General features: G+C 38.0%; 2 protein-coding genes across 4 annotated transcripts; one reads left to right on the forward strand and one right to left on the reverse strand.

Annotated features, from left to right (window-relative positions):
* The first annotated feature begins 239 nt into the window (after positions 1-239).
* Positions 240-20,435, forward strand: RXFP1 (relaxin family peptide receptor 1). Of its 3 annotated transcripts, none has more exons than XM_069786141.1 (16): positions 240-340; positions 1,181-1,286; positions 2,578-2,649; positions 4,235-4,306; positions 5,369-5,440; positions 6,268-6,339; positions 7,124-7,198; positions 7,481-7,552; positions 8,510-8,581; positions 9,349-9,420; positions 11,254-11,325; positions 13,710-13,781; positions 14,019-14,248; positions 15,497-15,907; positions 16,427-16,645; positions 18,665-20,435. In XM_069786141.1, the coding sequence occupies exons 2-16, from the start codon at positions 1,246-1,248 to the stop codon at positions 18,964-18,966; spliced, it is 1,926 nt and encodes a 641-aa protein (XP_069642242.1). In that variant the 5' UTR covers positions 240-340; positions 1,181-1,245; the 3' UTR covers positions 18,967-20,435. The 3 variants fall into 3 exon arrangements, with proteins under 3 accessions (XP_069642242.1, XP_009919119.1, XP_069642255.1); XM_009920817.2 differs by having other exon boundaries at positions 13,713-13,781; XM_069786154.1 differs by lacking the exons at positions 240-340; positions 1,181-1,286; positions 2,578-2,649; ... (1 more) ...; positions 5,369-5,440; positions 6,268-6,339 and adding an exon at positions 6,950-7,050.
* Positions 20,436-21,165: 730 nt separating this feature from the next.
* C1H4orf46 (chromosome 1 C4orf46 homolog) lies at positions 21,166-22,341 on the reverse strand. The gene is made up of 2 exons (XM_069786170.1): positions 22,133-22,341; positions 21,166-22,018 (listed from the first exon to the last, which is right to left on the reverse strand). Exons 1-2 carry the CDS (start codon positions 22,292-22,294, stop codon positions 21,863-21,865), a joined length of 318 nt encoding a protein of 105 aa, XP_069642271.1. The 5' UTR covers positions 22,295-22,341; the 3' UTR covers positions 21,166-21,862.
* Positions 22,342-22,496: the final 155 nt, after the last annotated feature.

Genomic DNA, 22,496 nt, shown 5'->3' on the forward strand with positions numbered 1-22,496 from the left:
TGTTGTTGTTGAAGGTATAAAAAGCTATTCTTACTGTTCCGCTCATAATCTCCGTACATACATGTGATTAGGCAGCTGTATAAAGATAAGGTCATCTAATGGTCTATGAAATGTTCTGGAAAAAATACGTTATTTAGATAAATCTTGATGCAACTAAATTTAGTGAAAGGATTTCTACCTTCAGCTTCTGTCTAATCTGTCTTCTATTTGTGGTGGTGGTTTTTTTTTTTATTAGAAGACAACAATGGATGGTCTCTGCAATTTGATAAACATTATACAAAGGACAAATACAATAAACTGAAATCTCTGTATGCATTTCAGACAAAGACACCTGAGTGCTGTAAGTAATTACAGATATTATTTGTGTGATGATTACTGATGATTCTTAGAAAGAAATACACAGCAATTATGCTTATCTGAAAGAGAAATATAGTGCAGTTTCATTTATAGTAAAACAGAATTCATGTTGCAGAAAACAAATGCATTGAAGCTAATTTCAGTTCCATTAGGAATGATTCGTTTTCTATAAAAGGAGTGTGAAACATATGTCAATTAGGAGGGCAATATTAATGTTTATCTGAATATATTAATACTGCTGGAAAGACAATGAAACACACATCTTTCAGAGTGAAATGAAGGCAACGTTCCTCCAAATTCACTTCTTCATACATCAAACGATTCTTGCAAACCCCCTCCACTTCTGTGGGCATTTGTCCCTTTGTACAGATTTTCTGACTCTGCTGTCTACTATGAGCATTAACTAAGCACAGAGATGAGGTGAAAGGGAGCAAAGACTTCCTGACCCATTTTCATCCCATTTTCACCTGGACAGAATTGTGCTCATTCTAGTAAATGTAAGAGGACTGAATAATCTTAAAAAGAGCCACAAAAAACCCATGCCAGATTCCTGTATATCAAGCCTAAAACTCAAGAGCTTTTACAAGCTCTTTCACAGAGGTCAGGAGGTAACATAATTGTTTGTGTCCCTTTATATTTATTGTTAGGTTCTTCCCATGTCTAAATCAATTGTGTAAAAATATGTGCCTTAATTTCTGTTTAACACAGCCTGGTATGTCTGTCTTTGTGCTCACTGTTCTTTTACACCATTTTTCTTTTCTCCACATCCCATCACACCACCCATCCCACCTTTTGCCACAACCATGTTCTTGTTCTCACACAGTGGCTGGTGCTGTGCCAGGAGAGTGTACCTGCCAAGGGCTGGAGATCTTCTGCGATGCTGCCAAAATGCATGCTGTCCCATCAGTCTCTTCAAACATAACTATAATGTAAGTAGAGTGGAAAAGTGGTCTCTTGCTCTGTTCAGTTTTGACTATCAATCCTGCAACCTTTTCACAACTACAGCCTTATAATTATGACCAGTTGGCTCAGCTGATGCTTGTGAAAGCATAGTGTCTCTCTGTTGTCTAGTCCTTTAATGTTTTAAGTACAGATTTTCCCTGCATAAAAGGAGAGAAAAGGAACTAGAAAACTCTGTGTGAAGTGATCCTTTCATTTTTGTAACAGTGACTTGAGCTAGCAACTGTTTCAGGAAATCTAAAGAAATGTTCAAAAGAAGTGTTTCCTTTTAAGAAAAAATGCTTAGGACTTTTTATTATTCTATGATCCTGCCAATATTACTAGTCTATATTCCTGCCAACAGAGTCAATAGCCTTGAACTCAGTGGAACTACCTGCTTGAACAAATCTTTTTAGTTCTCATTTGATGTCTCTGAATGTGCTGTTATTTAAAAGGATTTAGTCTGGGCTGGGTCATCATACAGATACGTATGTGTAAACCAAACTTTTGGAAGAGATCAGGGAATGGTTAATATTGCTCTTAGTTTGTGCATCACTGTTTGAGAGGCCATTTTCTGTGTGGTGAGCAGAGGGCAGTATTACGTGTCCCTGCCTGAGGAACTTCCCTGTAGAGCAGGGGTACAGATCTTTCTGTTCAGTACCAGTTTGTGCTTACGTGTGGCAGAGGTTCTCCTTGTTGGGTCTGTGTTCAAGTACTGCGATACTTCTTAACAAAGTTTGATGTGGAATGTCAAATATATTTTTAAACTGGCTGTTGGCTCAGTGTCAACAAAGACTTCAAAAATAATGGCCCAGTTCTAGCTTTAGAAAAAGCAGTGAGTCAGTTCAGCTGGCTTTCGGGCTACAGTCACTTCTAATCCAACCATGCCCTGAATGGTTTTTGTTCTTGACAGGACACTTGAGTCAGTGCCCAGTGGAGATGGGGACATAGGGACACATGCACTGGGAAATGGGTTCTATATGCATTTGAGGTTTGAAATAAATCTGTGGTTTAGTTTATACTCAAATCTTTTTAACTCTTAGATTTAACTATTTTGTCAGTTGCTCTGGGGACATGGAAGAATATTTTTTGATGATAAAGTATTTAGCTTACTGCATAAATAGATATGAATATTCAGACAAACAGTGGAGGCATATTCAGGTAGTTTCATGTTGCTTTTATTATTTAGCAGTGTGAAAGCTGCTCTTATTGAATAACAAAAAGTGGCAGCACTGTAGGAAGCTGGGAGAGTACTTTTACTCTGTGCATTCATTCCTACAGGTCTCTTCAGAGGAATCTGCTAAGGAAACTTTCTGCTGACATTTTCAAGAAATACCAAGACCTTAAAAATCTGTAAGGCTGTGCTTCAACTTAAAATACCTATTTAGTGCCTTAAATATTCACCCTCTCCCTCTCACATACACACACACAGAGCTTAACATCTGAGTGACAACCCTCAATTTATATTCAAAATTCTGTTTTGTCTTACCCTTCAGTACCTCATCTAATTGTGTAACCTGTTTGGCTCAAATAGCTTGATTTGACATCTCTCTTTTTGCAAAACTGTAATTTCTGCATATGTAATTTTTTATATTGACTATTTTATACAAGAAATATGCTAAACTTTCATCATGTCCGAAGGAAGTTACATTTATAATGAAAAATAATATGCCAAAAGAAATTGAAGGAACTTAATCCATTTATTCTACAAAACAAAAGTTTGGAAACTTAAACTTCCCTTTGTCATGGGAAGCTCACTCACATGGCACTTGGTTTTACTCAATTATTTCTGGTACCAATTTGATAATGCCCCAACTAGTCAAATTGTTATGGCAACACAATACTGCATTATGTTTTATGATGTGTAATATACATGTTGTTCAAAAATCATAGTCTTTAACAAGTTTGCTTTATATAGAATTAGTGAAATTAAGAATTAAATGCAAAAGTCTAGAGCAAGGTTCCTATGTCACCTAGAAAACTTACTGGAGTGTAACTTTTATGGAAACTGTGCTGTATTGCAGCACCATCTTGTGTTCACAAAGTTAAGTACCATTATGACCTTAGTCTTAACGTTTTCATTAAAAGAAATAAGTTGATATCTGTACAAAACATTTGTTTCTAATATTAATTTCACACCTTTCTGATCGAAAGGTACATTTTCAGAAAGCTCCTAAGCAGTGTTTGACACAAACCCGTTTTGTAAAAGCCAATGTCAGATTTCTTATTGCTTTTTAACAGAAATATATCTGGATGTTTTATTAACTGTATTTTAATTAAAAGGATTTATATTTAAATATTACTCAGACAATAACATTATAATGTTTTAAAAATATTTGGAAAGGATTTAATATTTGCTGTTGATAATATTTTTTAACTCATTATTTCATCAAAGTAGATAAAGAGGAGGAAAAAACTAGTATTCTTTAGTTTGTAGAAGATTAGTAAGATTCGTTTTATGTTTTTATTATATTATCTTAAAAATGCAGCATTTTGAAAATTCTCTGACACTATAAACAGAAAATTCAAAAACACATTTTAAGTTTACATTTGCCATGCAAAATTTTCCTTGTATCGGGGTTCTGGCTAAACATAAAGATCAGGTCACACAGGTGAGAACTCTAAAGTTAGGACCTAAAACAGGACATTGCAAAAAAACACTTCATTGTTCATCTCAGGCAAACCAAGCATCCCTTTGAAGGAATTTTGTAATTCTGCGGGGGGGGGGGGGGGGGGTGGTCTTTTAAAACACCTTTAAAGTCTTTGCAGCTATAGCTGTGAAACGGTTATCATCAAATTTAAGGTGTAATGAGTAGGATAGCTTCTTTTCAAGTATCACACATGTATTCAGTTTAGTTGATAAATTTTAATTGGTTATTTATGTTTGCTTTGACTTTGGGTGCTTAGAGAATGAATTGTTGCTTTTTTATCTTCTTAGGTATCTTCAGAATAATAAAATCAGATCTGTATCTGAACGTGCTTTCAAAGGTTTATACAACTTGACAAAACTGTAAGTATTGCTTTTTGAATATTGAAGTAAAAAGCAGTGGGAAGAGCTCTGAGAGTTGCTATGGATGTTTCTCCCTTATTTGATTCAGTGTTAGGAAGTTGCAGAATGATCCAAAACTTTAATTCAACAATTGGATTGAGAAAGCAAAGATAGATTAAGAGCTATCTGTGCAGGTTTATTGCACAGGACAATGCTTTGAAAATACAAGTGGGCTCCATACTTCACTCCTGTTCCTCAGAACCTCAGAATGGAAGAAGGAGACAGTATGGAGTTACCCTGCAGAAAGTCAGAGAGAATGAAAAATGAGTAAACCAAAAGCGAGACCTTGTGATGGAAGAAAACTTTAATGTTGTATTTTGGTTTACAGAAGCAAAACCAAAGTAACCAGTATCGGGTAATGAAAACAACACTTTTTTCTTTATTTTGCAGCAGCTTTTTGAAAGGTGCTTCTAACTTTTAAGGAAAGTACTCAGTGAGAGACATCACATAAATTGCATTGTTCAGTTCAGTTTTTTGTTTCTGCAGTGTTTTTAAAAGGAAAAATTTAAAATGTTGTACCTCCTATTTTTCCGTCCCATGAGTGTGGTTGATTATCTGTTATTACACCTGCTGTTATTACCTTCCCAGACCATTTATAGTACCCCTTCCCTTCATTTCTCAGCCTTTCTGTTTCCATGATTCTAGTATCTACATTTATGACTAACATCCTTAGCAAAGATTGAACAGGATCCTGGGAACATTCATGGAACAAATCACTCCACAGAAGGAAACTGAGAAGGGCCTAAAATATGACACAGTGAAAATATTTATTTTGCTGTGGTTTTTTTATAGATAAGACAGAATGTTGTATATAATTGCTCTGAAAGTCCTCTTTAGAGGGAGTCCTGCCTTGGTCTCAAAGAAGGGCATGAAAATTACCATAATCAAAAATGATAATTATGAAAAATTTTAGCAGTATTCTGATAAATTTTTAAGGGAAAAAAAAAATCTTAAAACTCATTTTCATGCATCTGATGCTAATTAATCATTCCATTCATTTATCTTTGGTTGGTCTTGGTTTAGATACCTGAGTAACAACAAGATAACCAGTTTGAAGCCTGGTGTCTTTGAAGATCTCCACAGACTTGAATGGCTGTATGTTGTTTTCTTATTTGTATGTTCATCTTCTCAAGGAATAATTAAAGCAAGACAAAGAAATATTTGGATTGCTTTCATTTTTGTGCATAGTAGTACTTTATACTAGATAACTAAGGAACTCCTGTTACACTGTGCAAGGTAAAAATCCAGTTGACTTTGGTGAGAGCAGAAATTAGTTCTTGGGCCTAAATGGCTCCAATGACTGATGACTTTTACAATACTAAATAATATTTATTGGTAATTGCTTGTTACAAATTATTACATGAAATAACTCAGATACAGTAGAAAGATAATTTTGGGGGCAAGTCTTTCCCTGTAAATAGTGCTTGAAATGTCCCAGACAAAATGACTGTCAATCTGATATATTGGTTTATTACTGCTTTTCAGACAGATGAAAATTAAATACTATTTTGACTCAGCAAATTTATTAAAAATAAGCAAATAATAACATGCCTAACATTTTCTGTGTGTTCTGAACTGTTGGATCACCATGGAACACTGTAACGTAGTGCTGCTCTGTTTTCACAGAGAATCCATTCAAAGTGTCTTGATCAAAGAATTTTAAAAACTCACAGGAAAACACTTTTTTCTAAGTTGAAAGTAATTACTTTCTCTAAGATTTATTTTTTTTTAATTAAATACTTCTTAAAGGAAATTAATTCGGTGAATACCCTGACCTGCTAAGGAGTAGTATGTTATTTTTTTAAGTAGTTTGAATGTACATTTGGAGCTATCCACTTAAAAGTCTGTTACTTTTTATCATCTGTTCAATTTAAGACTGCAGTCAATTATCAATCTGATACATGCTTTGCTGTAATTTATAGGATAATTGAAAATAATAGGATAAATCGGATCTCCCCATTAACATTTTACGGACTCAAATCACTTATACTCCTGTAAGTATGGAATAAGAACCAAAAGTGTTATTTAAAAGAACAGAACAGAAAGGGCAGATATATATAAAAACCTTTTTATAAAGACTGTGCTTGCTCACCACAGAGTGCTGGCAGTACACCTGTAGCTTTTTCTTACCCCCAGGCAAAATGTGCTGGAGTAGGAGGATTTTCGCAGCAGCAGACATGCAGTATCTGGAAAAGTGTAGGGAGATGGGTGGAAAAAAATGGTAAAAAGACGTCCCTGAGAGGGCAAGGATGTGGCAGCTGCAGCAATGGATTCCAGTTGCTCTCCAGAGCTGCAGTGCAGGAGGCGGGGGTCCCATAGCTCCTGGCCCCTGGCAGCAGCCCTGCCTCCCGCCCTGAGACCCTGTCCATAACCTGCTGCTGCTCTCTCCAGCCCCAAAGATGAGGGACCCTCTTCCCCTGCATCCTGAAAGGAAACCTCCCTTCATATCCCCCTTCCTCCATCACCCATAGAAGTTACGTGTTATGACTGAATAGTCAACATATTTGTATTGACTTGCTATGTTTTATTTAAATAGCAGTGAAGTGAACATCTTTCCTTTACCTGGTAATTAACAAGTTAAAGATAAAATACTGCTCCGCAGAATGCCACAGGGAAAATATGCAGAAGTTTAAGAAAATAATACTACCTTCAAGACTATGAGAAATGAATCAAGCTTTGACTGCCTTTTTTTCAAAAGTACAAAAGTAAGAGACATGATTTTTCTCTATAATGTAATTTTTTGCAAATATAGCCAGCTATACTATTTCTTTTTTTCAGAGAGATGATGAATAATTCTCTTGCTCATTTGCCTGGTAAACCTCTGTGCCAATATATGCCAAGACTAAACTGGCTGTAAGTCTACCTTATCTCACTAGAAAAATATTATTTGGTTGTCTTTGTGTGGCACTTCCATGCCACTTTTTCTAATGGGGTGCTGGATCTTACAGAGTGCCTGCTGGGTCACTGCAGGGTTGATGACCTGAAGTCATCAATTAAGAGTGCAGAAATATTACATGTCTGGTTCTGACTCTCTTCTGTGCAGTCATGAAGTTCTGGTAGTATTTTTCTTTAATTACCTTAGAACAACTGCCTGAATTTATCTTCAGTGATTGATGTTTTATTTTTATATCCCAGAGACCTTGAAGGCAACCATATCCATCATGTAAGAAATGTCACTTTCATCTCCTGCAACACTCTAACTGTACTGTAAGTAATAGGATATGCTAGCTAGTCCGAGTGAGACACGCTTGTGCTGAGCAGTCAAGTGATTCATTACAGCTAATATAAAAGTTTCCTGAGTATCATGGTTATTTAGATCTCAAGGAGATTAAATTAAAATGCTTCGTTTTAAATGAGCGCTATACAGAATAACCATTGTTTACATTTATAGCAAAGTTCAGCATTGATATATGCAACTAAACTTCACTGAAGTGATTTTGACTGATACTAAGATTTAAAAATTTTCTTTCCAACTTTTTTCTTGGAAAAGGAGGCAAAAACTCATAATGGGAAGTAGCAAACATACAAAATATATAGCTTCTTTCTTCATTTTAAAGAGTTTGGCTGATGGGTTGGCTGGCTTACTAATTTTAGAATTTTCCCTCAAACTTTCTTCAGTCATGATGTAATCATCTTCAGAAAATCCCTTCCACTTTTTGATAGATTAGTAGGATCCACGGTAGCTGTCACTTTCAATTTTTAACACTTGTGCAGTACCCACATTCTTGGCTCTCTCTTTGCTTTTAAAATCCAGGTTGTTCATTTAAGGAGCAAGCTCAGTGGCAGATGAAATATGGGTGAAGGAAAAGTTGCACCGCCATGTGCCTGTGTCTGAGATGCGATTAGGTCACAAGCCTTCTAGCCCACTTAATCTTCCTCCTGTCCTCAGTCACTTTATACTAGCCTCCAATGGGGGGTGAGCGGGGGGCTGTGTGTGTATATATGTATATATATATATATGCACAAATATATGTATGTATAGGCAACAAAAGTTATTTATCAAATGGTAAAATGGTAAGCTTCTAGATCCGATTAGCATGTTAAATGAATTGGGCAAATATTTGAAGATGCAGAGAAGAGAAAATTTTTAAAGTTTATAAAAACTTTTGTCCAAACCCAAATAGGTGTCAAGAAGCAGCAACATAAGTTTGTTTATTTTTTCAGGGTGATGAGACGAAATAAAATCAGCTCTTTAAATGAAAACAGCTTTTCTTCTCTCCAGATGTTAGATGAATTGTGAGTAGATTTCTTCTCTTACTTGTACAAGTAGTCACAAAGTTTTATAGTTTATATTGCAAATGTCATTTATCATAAATTCTATTTCATATAACATGCTCTGGAGATAGCACCCATCTTCAGGTTTTTTTCTATATATTTAACAGGGAAGAAATAGTCAATAAAATACATACTCTGTATCAATAATATCGTGGGTTTTGCTTACAAGGTCGTTATGTTCCCTGAACAGAATAATATTATTTAATCTTAAATCACTACAGCCTAGGTGTGTGTGTGCCTTCATTGTCTTTTAGACCAGTTTGCCAGTTTCAGTCAGACTGAGAACTTTACCCCTCTGTCTAGTTATTGAGATTTATGTTTAGTGAAAATAAGGAGCAAGGCAGAGAGAAGAACAAAAGGAAAGATGTGCTGGTTAGCCCATGTGAAAGAATTCCCATCACAAATCAATGTGTTTAATTTATCTCCAAGCTCCTACAACCAAAGTTAAGGTTATTTTACTTTCTTTTTGATGTCAATAAAATAATAACAAATTATGTATCTAATGGCATATCTGAACTAACTAGGCAAAGAGAGATATGATGGATCTAGCTTCCCACTTGTTTTAACAGCATTCTTTTATACTCCAAGCTTCTGATAACCTATATAATAAATAATATCCTATTTGGCAAACAGAATAAAACTGCGTGTCTTGAAATTGCAAAACTGTTTGGTAAAATTACTGAGCCTTGTAAGAATTTACTGTATCCTACCTGTGGCTGTTTCTGCAGAGATTTGGCTAGCAACAAGATTGAATCACTTCCTCCATACATATTTAAGGATCTAAAGGAGCTTTCACAACTGTAAGGATTCTTGATTATTATATATAACTGTATATTACTCATTTGATATGATGCTTTCAGCCATGAATACTGGGAAAGAAAAGAGCCCCCTTGTTTGTATGTGTCATTTAAGCTCTGCCTAAATGTTGTGGTTTAACCCCAGCCAGCAACTAAGCCCCACACAGCTGCTCACTCACCTCCCTCACAGTGGGATGGGGGAGAGAATCAGAAAAGTAAAAGTGAGGAAACTCATGGGCCGAGATAAAGACAGTTTAATAGGTAAAGCAAAAGCCACACACACAAGCAAAGCAAAACAAGGAATTTATTCACCACTTCCCATGGGCAGGCCGATGTTCAGTCATCTCCAGGAAAGCAGGGCTCCATCACACATAACCGTTACTTGGGGAGACAAAGGCCATCACTCCCAATGTCCTCCCCTTCCTCCTTCTTCCCCCAGCTTTATCTGCTGAGCATGACGTCATATGGTCTGGGACATCTCCTGGGTCAGTTGGGGTCAGCTGTCCCAGCTGTGTCCCCTCCCAACTTCTTGTGCCCCCCCAGCCTCCTCGCTGGTGGTGGTGGGGGAGAAGCAGAAAAGGCCTCGGCTCTGTGTGAGCACTGCTCAGCAGTAACGAAAACATCTCAGCATTATCAACACTGTTTTCAGCACAAATCCAAAACATAGCCCCATACCAGCTACTGTGAAGAAAATTAACTCTATCCCAGCCAAACCCAGCACACTAAAAATACTTATGCCCAAAATAATTCTATATAACATTTTGCCCAAAAGAGTTTTATAAAATATGAGTATTTTTATGTCCCAAAAGAGAGCAAGTTCAAATTCTACCTTTTTCTAGATCTTGTTAGTATATACAAAATGAACTGTGCTAGCTATAATATTATATATATAATAATTTGATGGGAATGTTTAATGTGATATCAGGATTTGGCTCTAAAACTAGATCATAAACATGTAAGAGCATCATACAGATGCCTTGTTTGCAACTGCTTTTTTCCTGTGAAAGAGTTCCACAAAACCATAAGGTATTATAAAACCAGACAGACAGTCTGTCTTTTTCCCATGATGTGTATATAGGCAAATTCTCAAACGCTGCTGCTGGAAAGTCCCAATCTTTGTCGCATAATCTGAAAGAGGCACTAGTCACAGAATTGAAGACCTTTCTGGAGGAGAGGAGGTAGTATGTGGAATAACTTATTTTTGTGCTTTTCCAGCATCCTTGGGATCCACCACAATACACTGGGGCAACCCAGTGTGTACAGCTGCATTTATTCAGTTTGCACATTTTAGTTACAATATCAAAAAGAAAACATAAGGAAAAGTTATAGGGAGAAGAAAAAGGGGATGTACCTAGAAAACACTCTTGCACAGAGCGATAGCATCTAATGCTAATGTCTATTTCTACATTCCACTGCCTCTGTCTCTTGAACTCACACAAATGATTACAAAAAAATAGATTTTAGCAACTAGCAAAATCGATTGCAATTTATTTCTAAATGCATGCAGTTCAGCTAGGTTCTTTTACTGGAAAGACAAGTCTGAAAAGTTTAATAACTAAATATTTCTAAAGTCAAAAACTTTAAGCGTCAGGTTGGGGGAGGAAGTTGTGTACGTGTACATGGCAATAGCATGCCTGTGAAGCATCTGCTCTTTCTGCTGGCTTAGCAAGCTGAATAACACTAAATGAATGTTACTATCTGCAGTTGGAACTGCCACTTGTACAAGTCTTTCCTAAAGGACTGGAAAAGCAAATGGGTTATGTAGTTTGACTTTATTTTTAGAACAAGCTGTAAGGAAGATGTACAGAGTTACTTATGTCTATGTTGTATTTACAGGAACCTTTCTTACAACCCCATCAAGAAAATACAAATAGACCAGTTTGATTTTCTAATTAAACTCAAATCCCTGTAAGTATCAAGTTTTATATTTTAGTTGTATTTTATTTGTGATTATGCATGTCTCCTTCAGAAGGACATGATCCAGAATACGTTTTGTAAGAAATTGCCCTTGAAATAGTTCATAGTTATGCTGATGATCCTCAACAATTTGAGCCTGAAAAATAATTACTAGCAATACCCAAATTTTCCTTCCTGAAAATACCAGTTTCATAATGGAAATTTTTCCAGCAAAAAGAGACCAAAAATTCAGCTTAGAGAAGGACATTGTCTTTTCTGCTATTACAGAACAAGATTAATGCAACCCTCATTTCGCTTTGTGCAATTTGTTCACATGGCTTAAGGGTCATGCAAGGTCCAGTTGGGGCTATTAGCACCATGAGCAGGTACCATTATGTAAAGAGAGGACTTATAAATGAATTTGGTATAAGTCTGGGTACATATTTCCATTCTTATAGAATCTATTGCTAACAATATGAAAAGAACAATATAAACCAAGTACAATTCAGCTGCCATGTCAGAGGTGGGACTTTTACAAATTTTTTTAAGAGTTTAGGGGGGAATCTTTGTGGGTGCACTAACACAGCAGCTCTAACTTGAATTCTGCCAGCAGATCTCTTCCTAAAAGTGTGCGATAGTACAGTGACAATCTTGCAAATTTGAAATTATCCTGCAGTAGATTTAAGCACATCTTCACAGGCCACTGCACGTCTGCAATAATAGCATGTCTGCAATAGCATTGGTTCTTGTCAGTCATCATTTCAAAATCATAGAATCATAGATTAGTTTAGGTTGGAAGGGACCTTTAAAGGTCATTTAGTCCACCCCCCTGCAATGAGCAGGGACATCTTCAACTAGATCAGGTTGCTCAGAGCCCCATCCAGCCTGACCCAGAATGTTTCCAGGGGTGAGGCATCTACCACCTCTCTGGGCAACCTGTTCCAGTGTTTCACCACCGTCATTGTAAAAAATTTCTTCCTTCTATCTAGTCTAAATCTACGCTCTTTTAGTTTAAAACCATTACCTCTTGTCCTGTCACAACACGTTGTGGAGATCCAAAAAGAGATGTCTCCTTGGGTGGGAGCATAATAGGAGTTTATGATTTGACCCCTGAGCTATAGCCAGCAGTGCACATGCCTTTGTTGATCAGTCCAGCTTCCTCACAGTGATTTGGAATCCAGTGGCCAAATTAAACTAAATTTGGTAAATGGCTAACAACCTGAAAGTACTAAATCTGTACAATTTTCATGAAAAAAAGCTGCTGAGCACAGAAAAGAATAATTAATTACCTCCCTAAAAGTCAGGCTACAGTGTGTACTTTATCCATTATTTAACACCAAAGAACTCATGCAATTCAGTGACCATGACCTTCCATGTTTTTAAGTAAGTTGTTAAATCTTAAGATAGATTTACTGGTAACTGTATATCTCAGCAGTTTGTAGAACACCAGTTGCCTCTTTGCTAGTTTGAATTAGTAAGAATAGCTGGGGAAACCACACCCTAAGATTCATTGCAGTGCTTAAACAAAACTAACACACTTCCATATTGGGGGCTTTTTTCTTGTCTCCTAGCAAAACTGCCCACCAGCCCACAGCAACTAACCAGTAAGACTGGTACTTTTCTCCACTTTTGCCTAAATGTGTTCAGAACTCACATGAGTATTGCATTCAAAGCATTGAACTGTGAATTCAAATAAGGCTCCCCACAAAGAGAACTAAAGACCTCTGACCTGTTGCACATCTAACCAGTGGATGGCATGGACTAGAATACAGAAACTGAAGTTCTAAAAGAACAACTTACACAGTTATGCTTTACTGATCTAGCACTGCATGGAAATATTAATGCCATTTTCAATATATTAAAAAAAGAAAATTAAAGTAAGAAATCCCATCTATGTCTTACAAGAACGCCAGCATTTTTCCTTACATGGTCTGTGTCCCAGCTTCTGCTGCTCTTGACACAATGAAAACTGAATTCCTGCAGTGGTTTGTTTGTCTACTAAAGCACTCCCTGGGATAAAAGACAGAAGAGACATGTAAAATATTACTATTGGAACAAGTTGTTATTTTACCAGAGATGATGAAAGAACATCAGTAGAACAATACTTTGGAAGGGCAACATAATAATTGGAGATTGCACTGCTGAGAGCACTATAAGAGCCTTCTTCATGATTTTGGAAGAACAGCAAGTTTATTAGAATTAACTGCAATTTATTTTATTCCACTTTAGCTTTTAAGCAGACTTCCTGTTGAAGTTTCAAAGGGATGACAGATTAGATGCAATTAAAGTTCATCTCTAGTTTCCTATAATCATAGAAGCACAAGTAAATGCTCATAAAGTTTGTTCTTTTACTACTGAGTTTCTATGGCCTTTTACTGAGAGTATATTGTTTACAGCAGCTTGGAGGGCATTGAAATTGCAAACATCCAGAGAAGAATGTTCAGACCCTTGAGAAATCTTTCCCACATGTAAGTAGATTATTCCAGTTTGCTTTCTTTGGTCTGAATTTTACAATTTACAGAATACTGGATAACTGAAAGTGAAAGTGTATGAAAAGCAGCATGTGAGCAGTTGTCAAATTTTGACAGTTTTTAATTAACTTTTCTTCTTTCAGAATATGTTTTCTCAGTGGTTACTAGAGAGTTTTGATATTCTGGTAACCAAACTAGAACCATCTCTTATCTGTTTTTCTTTCTTACAACCAGATATTTTAAGAAATTCCAGTACTGTGGATATGCCCCTCATGTGCGCAGCTGTAAGCCCAATACTGATGGGATTTCATCCCTTGAGAATCTTTTGGCTAGCATAATACAGAGAGTGTTTGTCTGGGTTGTATCTGCCATCACCTGCTTTGGAAATATTTTTGTTATCTGCATGAGGCCTTACATCAGATCGGAGAATAAGCTCCACGCCATCTCAATAATGTCTCTCTGCTGTGAGTACTCCATGTGTAAAAGTAAAAGAATATTGGGTTTGTCTGCTCATAGCATGTATAATATTTGTTATTACAATACAGTTACATATTTCCAGCACTGGATTAACTGAACTTTCATGCTGTTGTGAATGACAATAGAAAATGCTGTATCTTATGCACCACAAGGTCTCATTAAACGCTGCCTTCGGCAGCTGATGAATTCCAAAGGTTTCATGTTTGATTTTAATGTTGCGGGTACTGTGTTAAATTCTCACTTTCTTCAGCAAGAAGAAATAAAATTCAAAAATTTTCAAAGGCCCATAAACCTAGATTTTACTATGCATTTTTGAGTAAACAGCAATTTGCATGTGTAAATGTTGTGTTCAAGATAGTTATTCTTTTTTTGCACGAGCAAAAAGTTACTTATGCAAATATAGAAAATCAATCCCTCCTAGCTCCCCAATATTAAGAATTAGGGGGTTTTATTTTAGTCCTAAGACCAAGACAAGTTTATGGATGAACTATTTGTCAGTACAGTCACTACAATCATGAGTACCTTGTCTCAGTACAGGAGAGTCTATTTCACAAATACAGTTAGTTCCATTTTGAAAGATAATTGTCAACAGTGTATAAAACGATTGCAACATTTCTAAATACAGCATGTCAGTGATTTTGAAACTTTGTTGTTTCTATGGGAACGATCTGAATACTATGCAAAACTTCCAGCCAAAATACCCGAGAAGCCTTCAGCTCTCTGTTGACAACTCCTCTTCCCTTATTAGTCTTAGAAGACTATGCACATCAGTTTTGAACTAGCATAAGGTGGACAAACCAAAACTAAACTTTGAATCCAGCAGAGATGCTCTACTCAAAGCAAATTATCTTAAGCCAAATGTCAATACCAAAAGGAATAAGACCTAATGAAAAAAGCATTGCAAGAATATTTCTGTAAATGAAGCCGTATCTTTTTCTACATGCAAACCAATTTTATCTGAACTTCAAAAAATCAGGTTGGAAACAAGTATGAAACATAGACTGTCGGTCCAAATGAAAATTAAAAGAAAAAAAAAAAGGAGGAATAGAACTGAATTATACCACCTTAATTGTAAGTCACAATAGCATTCAACTATAATATTGATTTTATATCTATATATTAGCTGACTTATAAATATGTACTCATGTGTGTATGTCTATTTTTCCAATAGACATACACAGACAGAATGGGAAATTCAGATGTGTAAATAATGATGTTAAGCGCTGTGCCCACAGGTGCTGACTGTCTGATGGGAATATATTTATTTGTGATTGGAGCGTTCGATCTTAAATATCGCGGAGAATACAACAAGCACGCTCAGTTGTGGATGGACAGTATTCATTGTCAATTGGTGGGATCGCTGGCTATTCTGTCTACAGAGGTGTCAGTCTTACTGTTGACTTACCTGACTTTGGAAAAATACATCTGCATAGTTTATCCTTTTAGGTGTTTGAAGCCCAGAAAATGCAGGACAATTTCCATTTTGGTTCTTATCTGGATAATTGGGTTTGCTGTTGCTTTTATCCCACTGAGCAATAAGGAATTTTTCAGGAACTACTATGGCACCAACGGTGTCTGTTTTCCTCTTCACTCAGAACAATCAGAAAGTTCGGGAAGTCAGATTTATTCTGTTGTCATTTTTTTAGGTAAGTTGCATTTCTTCTTTATATATGATTAGAGCTGCAAATGAACTTAATTTTCAAGCAAATAAGATAGCTTTGCTATGATGTTCACACCTTGCATTTAGATGCTCCAGTAAGCACTTAAAGACTTTTTTCAGCCTGAATATTTTACTGTATTAGATAGATACTTACATAGCTTAAAATGCATGAAGGCCTGAAAAAGCAGAAAGAAACTAATGACCGATAAGTTCCTGAGTGAACAGACTTTGTCAGAAAGTAGAGCAATGGTAAGACCAGAGGAGAACTACATAGTTTGGATCAGAAGGCAGCCATTTGTCAGGTGTCAATGAATGAAATAAATACCTAAGCAGAGGCCAAAATTCAGTGTTCAGGTGAAGACAGACTCAAGATTTTCTGGCCACTTAATTCTATGGGACCAGCAGTTTAGATGAAACACTTTTCTTTACTACCCAGCCTGCAAGTAGGTGATGTGGAATTACCATTATGCTGTTAAATTATAACTCATTTTAACTTCCTAAACAGGTGTAAACTTGGCAGCTTTTATCATCATTGTGTTTTCCTACGGCAGTATGTTCTACAGTGTTCACCAAACTGCTATTATGGCTACTGAAATCCAGAATCATATTAAAAAAGAGATGATCCTTGCTAAACGTTTTTTCTTCATTGTATTTACTGATGCACTATGTTGGATACCCATTTTTATTTTGAAACTCCTTTCTTTACTTCAAGTAGAAATACCAGGTATGTCCTTTTGTGAGGCTGTTTCAACTGTGTCTGTATAAACAGTGTTGTTTCTACTTCAGAAGAAGAATTTAATATATTGAACTATATTACTATAATGAACCCTATGTTATATATCTCTATATATGTACACACACTATAATGAAGTATGTAGTTTTACTACTGAATTGCACGATATTACTATAATCATCAAAGATTAGTCACCTGTGAGTCAGCCAAAAGAACCCCAAAATTCAAATCGTTCAAGTCTGTCTCCATAGAATATCTATAAAACATACAAAATATATTTGAAAACCAAGGTTGAATTGCATTGGCTTTTCTCATCTTATGGCTTTTGCTGGTTCTGTTGCTTAAATGTGGCTCAGGACAATACAGTGTTTCCTATCTTGATTTAACAATATAATTGTTATCCTGAAATAACTTTCTTTTACAAACTGGTACTTATAGTTCAAAACATTAAGTTATATAAAGCTCTGCTTATCTTCTTTATGCTATGAATATATTCCCATGTAAAAATAGTGTAACCTAAAAGATTAAAAATTGCACCTTATTTTTTTCCTTCTTTTTGCAATACCAGTAAATGCCTGAAAAATAGCCTCTTTATGCAGGGCTTGTAAACCTTGTTAGACAGAACATGTGAACATGAACAGTACCATCAGCAATAGCGGGTTCAGACTCAATGTACAGATATATATCGCAATACTACATTGGTAAGAAAACATTTTAGCTCAGAGGATTTTATCTTATGTGCTGACCAGGAGTGTTGGGAGTCACCTTTTCAAAGTTTTGACTTATATTTCAAATGTCTGGGAGTTACGTTGATTACGTCAAATATTTTCAGTTATTTTAAATCTTCTAAAATGCTCCTTCGTCAAGTTATCAAACTAACTAAGAAATTTTAAAGAAAACACTGTGAAAAGTAGATCTTGGGTTCAGCAAATGAATGTTCTGCATTAGATAAACCAGATTAAACAGTACTCATTTCATAAAATTAAAGACATAACAGATAGTTGTCTAAGTTTACAGAAGTTTTAAATGCCATTTGATAGCATTTCTTTTTCTTGGAGGATACACTGTGACAGCTTTTGAACTAAGCTTCTGCTTGTTTCCAAAACTGTAGACAATGTTATGGGCATCAATAGGAATGTATTGATATTGCAACAAAGTCGTAAAGCTGGAGGGTGGGGAGAGTGAATTAAGCTTTTTGTACTGCTTGGAACAGTTCCATAATTGTTTTATAAATCAAACAATGCGACAGAGGGCACCCACTAACATCTCTCAGCACTTTAATCCTGTCCCTTCTCCGCCTGCCCTTCAGGTAATGAGCTGATTTACCCCCCAAACAGTAAGGATGAGAAGGGGGTCCTGGAAAAATGCACACAGACCATGATATAGACAGGAGAACAGGAAACCTTCAGAAAGGCAGACAGTGTGAACATGGAAAAGCTTACCAACAGGGCAAGAAGGAAATAAGGAGGATGTATACAATGCCCTTTGCGGGGGGAAGAATGGAGAAGGCCTGGTGGAGAGGAGAAAACCAGCCTCTGAGGGGACAGAGGGACTGGAGGATATTGCTTTGTGGGAGGACAGGACATCAGGGACATCATTAGGATTGGATGTCACTAGTCATGGGAAGAGGATGGGCACCAGAGATCATGGGAAGAGATAGGGAGCAAAGCAGAGACAAAAAGTTTTGGGGCAAGAAAATGGGGCTCAGCCAGAACAAGAAGCATGCCAGGGCAAATAGGGAGTTACAGTACCAAAAAGTTGAAAAGGATAAATGGAACTACTGGGAAAGTAAAAAATGTCAGGTTTTGCACGCAGTCCTGGAAACTGAGGGAGGCAAGAGGGCCATGCAAATGTAACAGTGAAAAGAAAAAGTAAAGTACCTGTTGTGACATGAACTCAGCCTAGGAGCTCATGACTACCCCTCTCACCAGGAAGCTGTGCTGCATAGGCATTGAGCGCTTGCATTAATTAAGGGGTACAAACACTTTCCTTTCTTTTTCCCTCCCTAAGGTACCATAACTTCTTGGGTGGTGATTTTTATACTGCCAATAAATAGTGCTTTGAATCCTCTTCTCTACACTTTGACTACACGACCTTTCAAAGAAATGATTCATCAGGTTTGGTATAATTACAGACAAAGAAGATCCAAAAGAGGTAAAGGCAGTCAGAAAACATATGGTCCATCATTCATTTGGGTAGAGATGTGGCCCATGCATGAAATCACGCCAAAGGCAACGAAGCCTGTACTTTGTACAGACTCCTCTGATGCTTCGGTGACTACACAGTCAACAAGGCTAAATTCATACATGTAAATACATTTTGAATCTTCACAGTGACATCTGCACTGTTAGCTTCACATCTGTGGGCTTACTGCTTTACAGCAATGAGGAAAAATGAGGGAGTTGTGACACCTGGGCTCACGCGAATGAAAGCAGGAAGAAGAGGGAGCAGTGTGTCTGTTTGCAGGCAGAACTGACACAACAATAATTTCACCATCTCACAGCGGTACCTGACATTTTGGCAACTCATCCTAGATCAGAATGCGAAGTCAGTTGTTTGGTTTTTTCTCCTGGAAGCCAGGAGTGTGAAAAAGGAATTAATTGTAATTTCAAACATCTCACCCTGAAAGCAGAATGTTTCAAAATAATCTGTCTTTGGGGGGGGGTGGTGGTGGTGGTGTTTGTTTTTTTTTTAAATTCCCTATTTCAATAGCTGATTTTTTGTTGAGGGTTGATTGGTTTCTTCATTAAGAATTTTTTTTTCTCCTTAAAATTTCTGATTGTCTCTATTTAGGCAGCAGCAGCTCTTAAAAGCTTTAGGGAGCAATAGCCCTAAGAAAAATATTTAAATTTCATAATTAGACCAGTTTATTATATTTGCCAAAGCCAAGCAAGTGAAAATGTTGTTCCTTTTAAAAATTTACCAACTATTTCACTCATTTAAAGACAATCCTGAAATTGTAGTGATCGTTCTAGTTCAGGCAGAACCAGAACTGTGGGGAAGAAAAAAAAGAAGTTTTTCTTCAACTGAGTGATCCCCAGCCACAGCTGATGGAAGTTTCCCCCCTTCAGAAGAGCATCCTTCCCCAGAAAGACTGGACTGAGTACCCCGACATCTTGATGCTGCTTTTTTCCTCACTGTTTGTTAACGGGCTACCATAAGTAGCTCTCCACAGCTTGCAGACTTCAGCAAATTTCAGTCTTGAGATGTCTATCTCCATACACAGAATAATGGGAGACGGCCAAACAGAAGACTTAATAGGTGTCATGACAATTACGTTCCAATCACCTTGTGCATTTGACTGGATGCATTACGATTAAAATAATTTAAGGAGCACAGCCATTCAGCACTTTGGGGGGCATTATTTTACTTCCCAGTGTTACAAGGATAAAAAAAAAAAATTATCCCATCTGAAACAATCCTCTAGAGGCAGTTCCTTTGCATATACTTACTGAAGAGAATCTTCTCTGTTATGAATTACTACGACTTCCCTAGTTCTTTCAGTACCATACTCACAGTCTGACGGCCTAGAAGCCCACAAAGGTAGAAGAAATTCTTCTTTTGCATTGGTGATTTGAAGCTTTTTAAAATGAAATTAAAAGATAATTCCAATGTTTGCACTTAACTTCTTAACAGCATAAGAAGGAGAATTAAAAAAAGTGTAACTCACACTTCAACTGTTTACAGAACTTTGGATTATCTTGAAATTGAAGATTATTAAACATCTTGTTTCCACTACTGTATGTTTTATTGAAATAAAAGATTATCTGCTGAACAAAATGACTTCTTTTCCAAGTTGCTTAGCTATATTTTGGGTTGTGGGGTTAAAAACAGCTAAGTGAAATCCTGCCACGTGGATTGCCTTTAACTGGAGCAATTAGAACTCGATTTAATAGAATTTGTGTCCTCTGGGAGCCCAAGCCTTTTCAATGACTGTAACTACTTCAGATGATGAGATACATAAGAATGTCTGTCCTTACCATTACTTCTGTTTTTCACATAAGTTGATTATGGATATATTCAATGTTGTGTTTGTTTCTATGAGTAACACAAGAATATTCATTATTTCAGATTTTTTTGCAACATCTTTATTGTTTTGGTAAGAAAATTACAGTTTTGTCTTTTAAAAAGTTCTTCTACCAGTAAAAATAAGGCTGACTAATAAATCGTGGTACAACCATGTTCTCCTGCAGTCTCCCACTGCATTTCAGCATTACTTTTTTCACATTGCTCTGGTAAAGGTACAGGAGTTTCAGTACAGCTACAGGTTAGCGATATTCCAGACCAAAAGGTTCTGTTAACTGTAAGCTCGAGACTAACTAACTAGTAACTGCTTAAGGCAAAGATATAAAATAGGACCAAATACTGAAAAAGCTCTTAACGCACTTCCCGAGGGATGGGAGAATACATTTCACAGATTCTTTTCCAACTGATGGAAGCTTTTACCTACAGCTTGAAGTAATCCATTCTATCAGTCAACAATGCTGTTAAACTTCTACCATGCAGAGATATACAATCCATCATAAGGCACTTTATTACAACAAAAGATAGTCTAAAATTGTGTGCAGTAATCAAACATCTTGTAAAAAATCTGCAGCTTTACAGAAACGTGTTGCAATACTACAAAAAATTGTAAGGTTTGGGATACGGGGCTTACCTAAAGCTTGTAAATAAGCCACAACTTGCCATGTTATCCCATCCTCAACACCAAGAAAAAGTGTGCATAGAGAAAAACTGAAGTTAGTTCGGCAAGTTTCGCTGCAGTTGGCAGGGTTTCCACTGGTGACAGCTCTTAAAAAGGAGGGCTGACACTATCTCCTTGCAGGACACCACCTCCTCACCAGGAATGAGTTCCGGATATGCCACACATACCAACGTTGCATCCACCACGTTACCAGAAAAAAGAAAGCGGGGGGGGGGGGGGGAGTATTTCACGTATGAGATCGCTTGAACTGCAACGGAAGAGTCTAAAAGTCAGAACTGATTCCCTAAACAAAGTTATTTTACTCGGTGACTTACATACAACATCCATACGAGTCATCATCAGGTATTTCTGAAAGAACTCCGGGCTCACGGGGAGCTGCTGAGGGGAAACAAAAATCCACGTGAACTCCCTCAAGAAGGTCGTTTAAAAAAAACACCCCGCATTCCAGTCCGCCACAAGCGGGCAGCTCAGCGAGACCCGGCGGAGCCGCCGCGGGGGCAGGGTCAGCCGCTGGGCTTCAGGGACTCGTAGCCCTCCCTCAGCAGGTCCCGCCATGTTCTGAGGAACCGGGCGTTCTCCGAGCACTTGGTGGCGAGCTCCTCCACCTGGGCCGACACGGCCGACGTCGCCTCCAGGATCTTTGCCAGCGAGAAGGCGGCCTGGAGGGACGGCAGAGAGGTTGGGGCTCGCCGACGCCCGTCCGCACCCCCCGCCCCCGGCGCCCTCCGTGAGGCGACCCCCGCCGCCCTCCCGCCCGCCTCGCCGGCACTCACGTCGCCGATCTGCATCTCCACCTCCTCCAGCAGCTCCCGCGGGTCGCCGGGCGGCAGCTCCGGCGGCCGCGACCCCCGGCTCCCGCCGCGGATCCTCCGTGGCCCGGCGCCGGGCGATCCCTCGGGCACCGCCGCGGGCGGCAGCGGCCCCGCCTCGGCCATGTCCCGCTCCCCTCACCGACACCGCCCGCCGCCCCGCCCATCCCGCCTGAGCTCCGCCCCCGGCATCCCGGCACGCACTGGTGAGGAGCGGGGGGCGGGGCCGCGGGCGTCGCGCTGCACGCCGGGAGCGGTAGTCTTTCCTGCCGCGGTGCCTCACGGCAGCAGCCGGGACGCCGCCTGGCCCGGCAGGGCGCTCAGCCCT

This window comes from Haliaeetus albicilla, chromosome 1 (assembly GCF_947461875.1).
Source record: "Haliaeetus albicilla chromosome 1, bHalAlb1.1, whole genome shotgun sequence".
NCBI lineage: Eukaryota > Metazoa > Chordata > Aves > Accipitriformes > Accipitridae > Haliaeetus > Haliaeetus albicilla.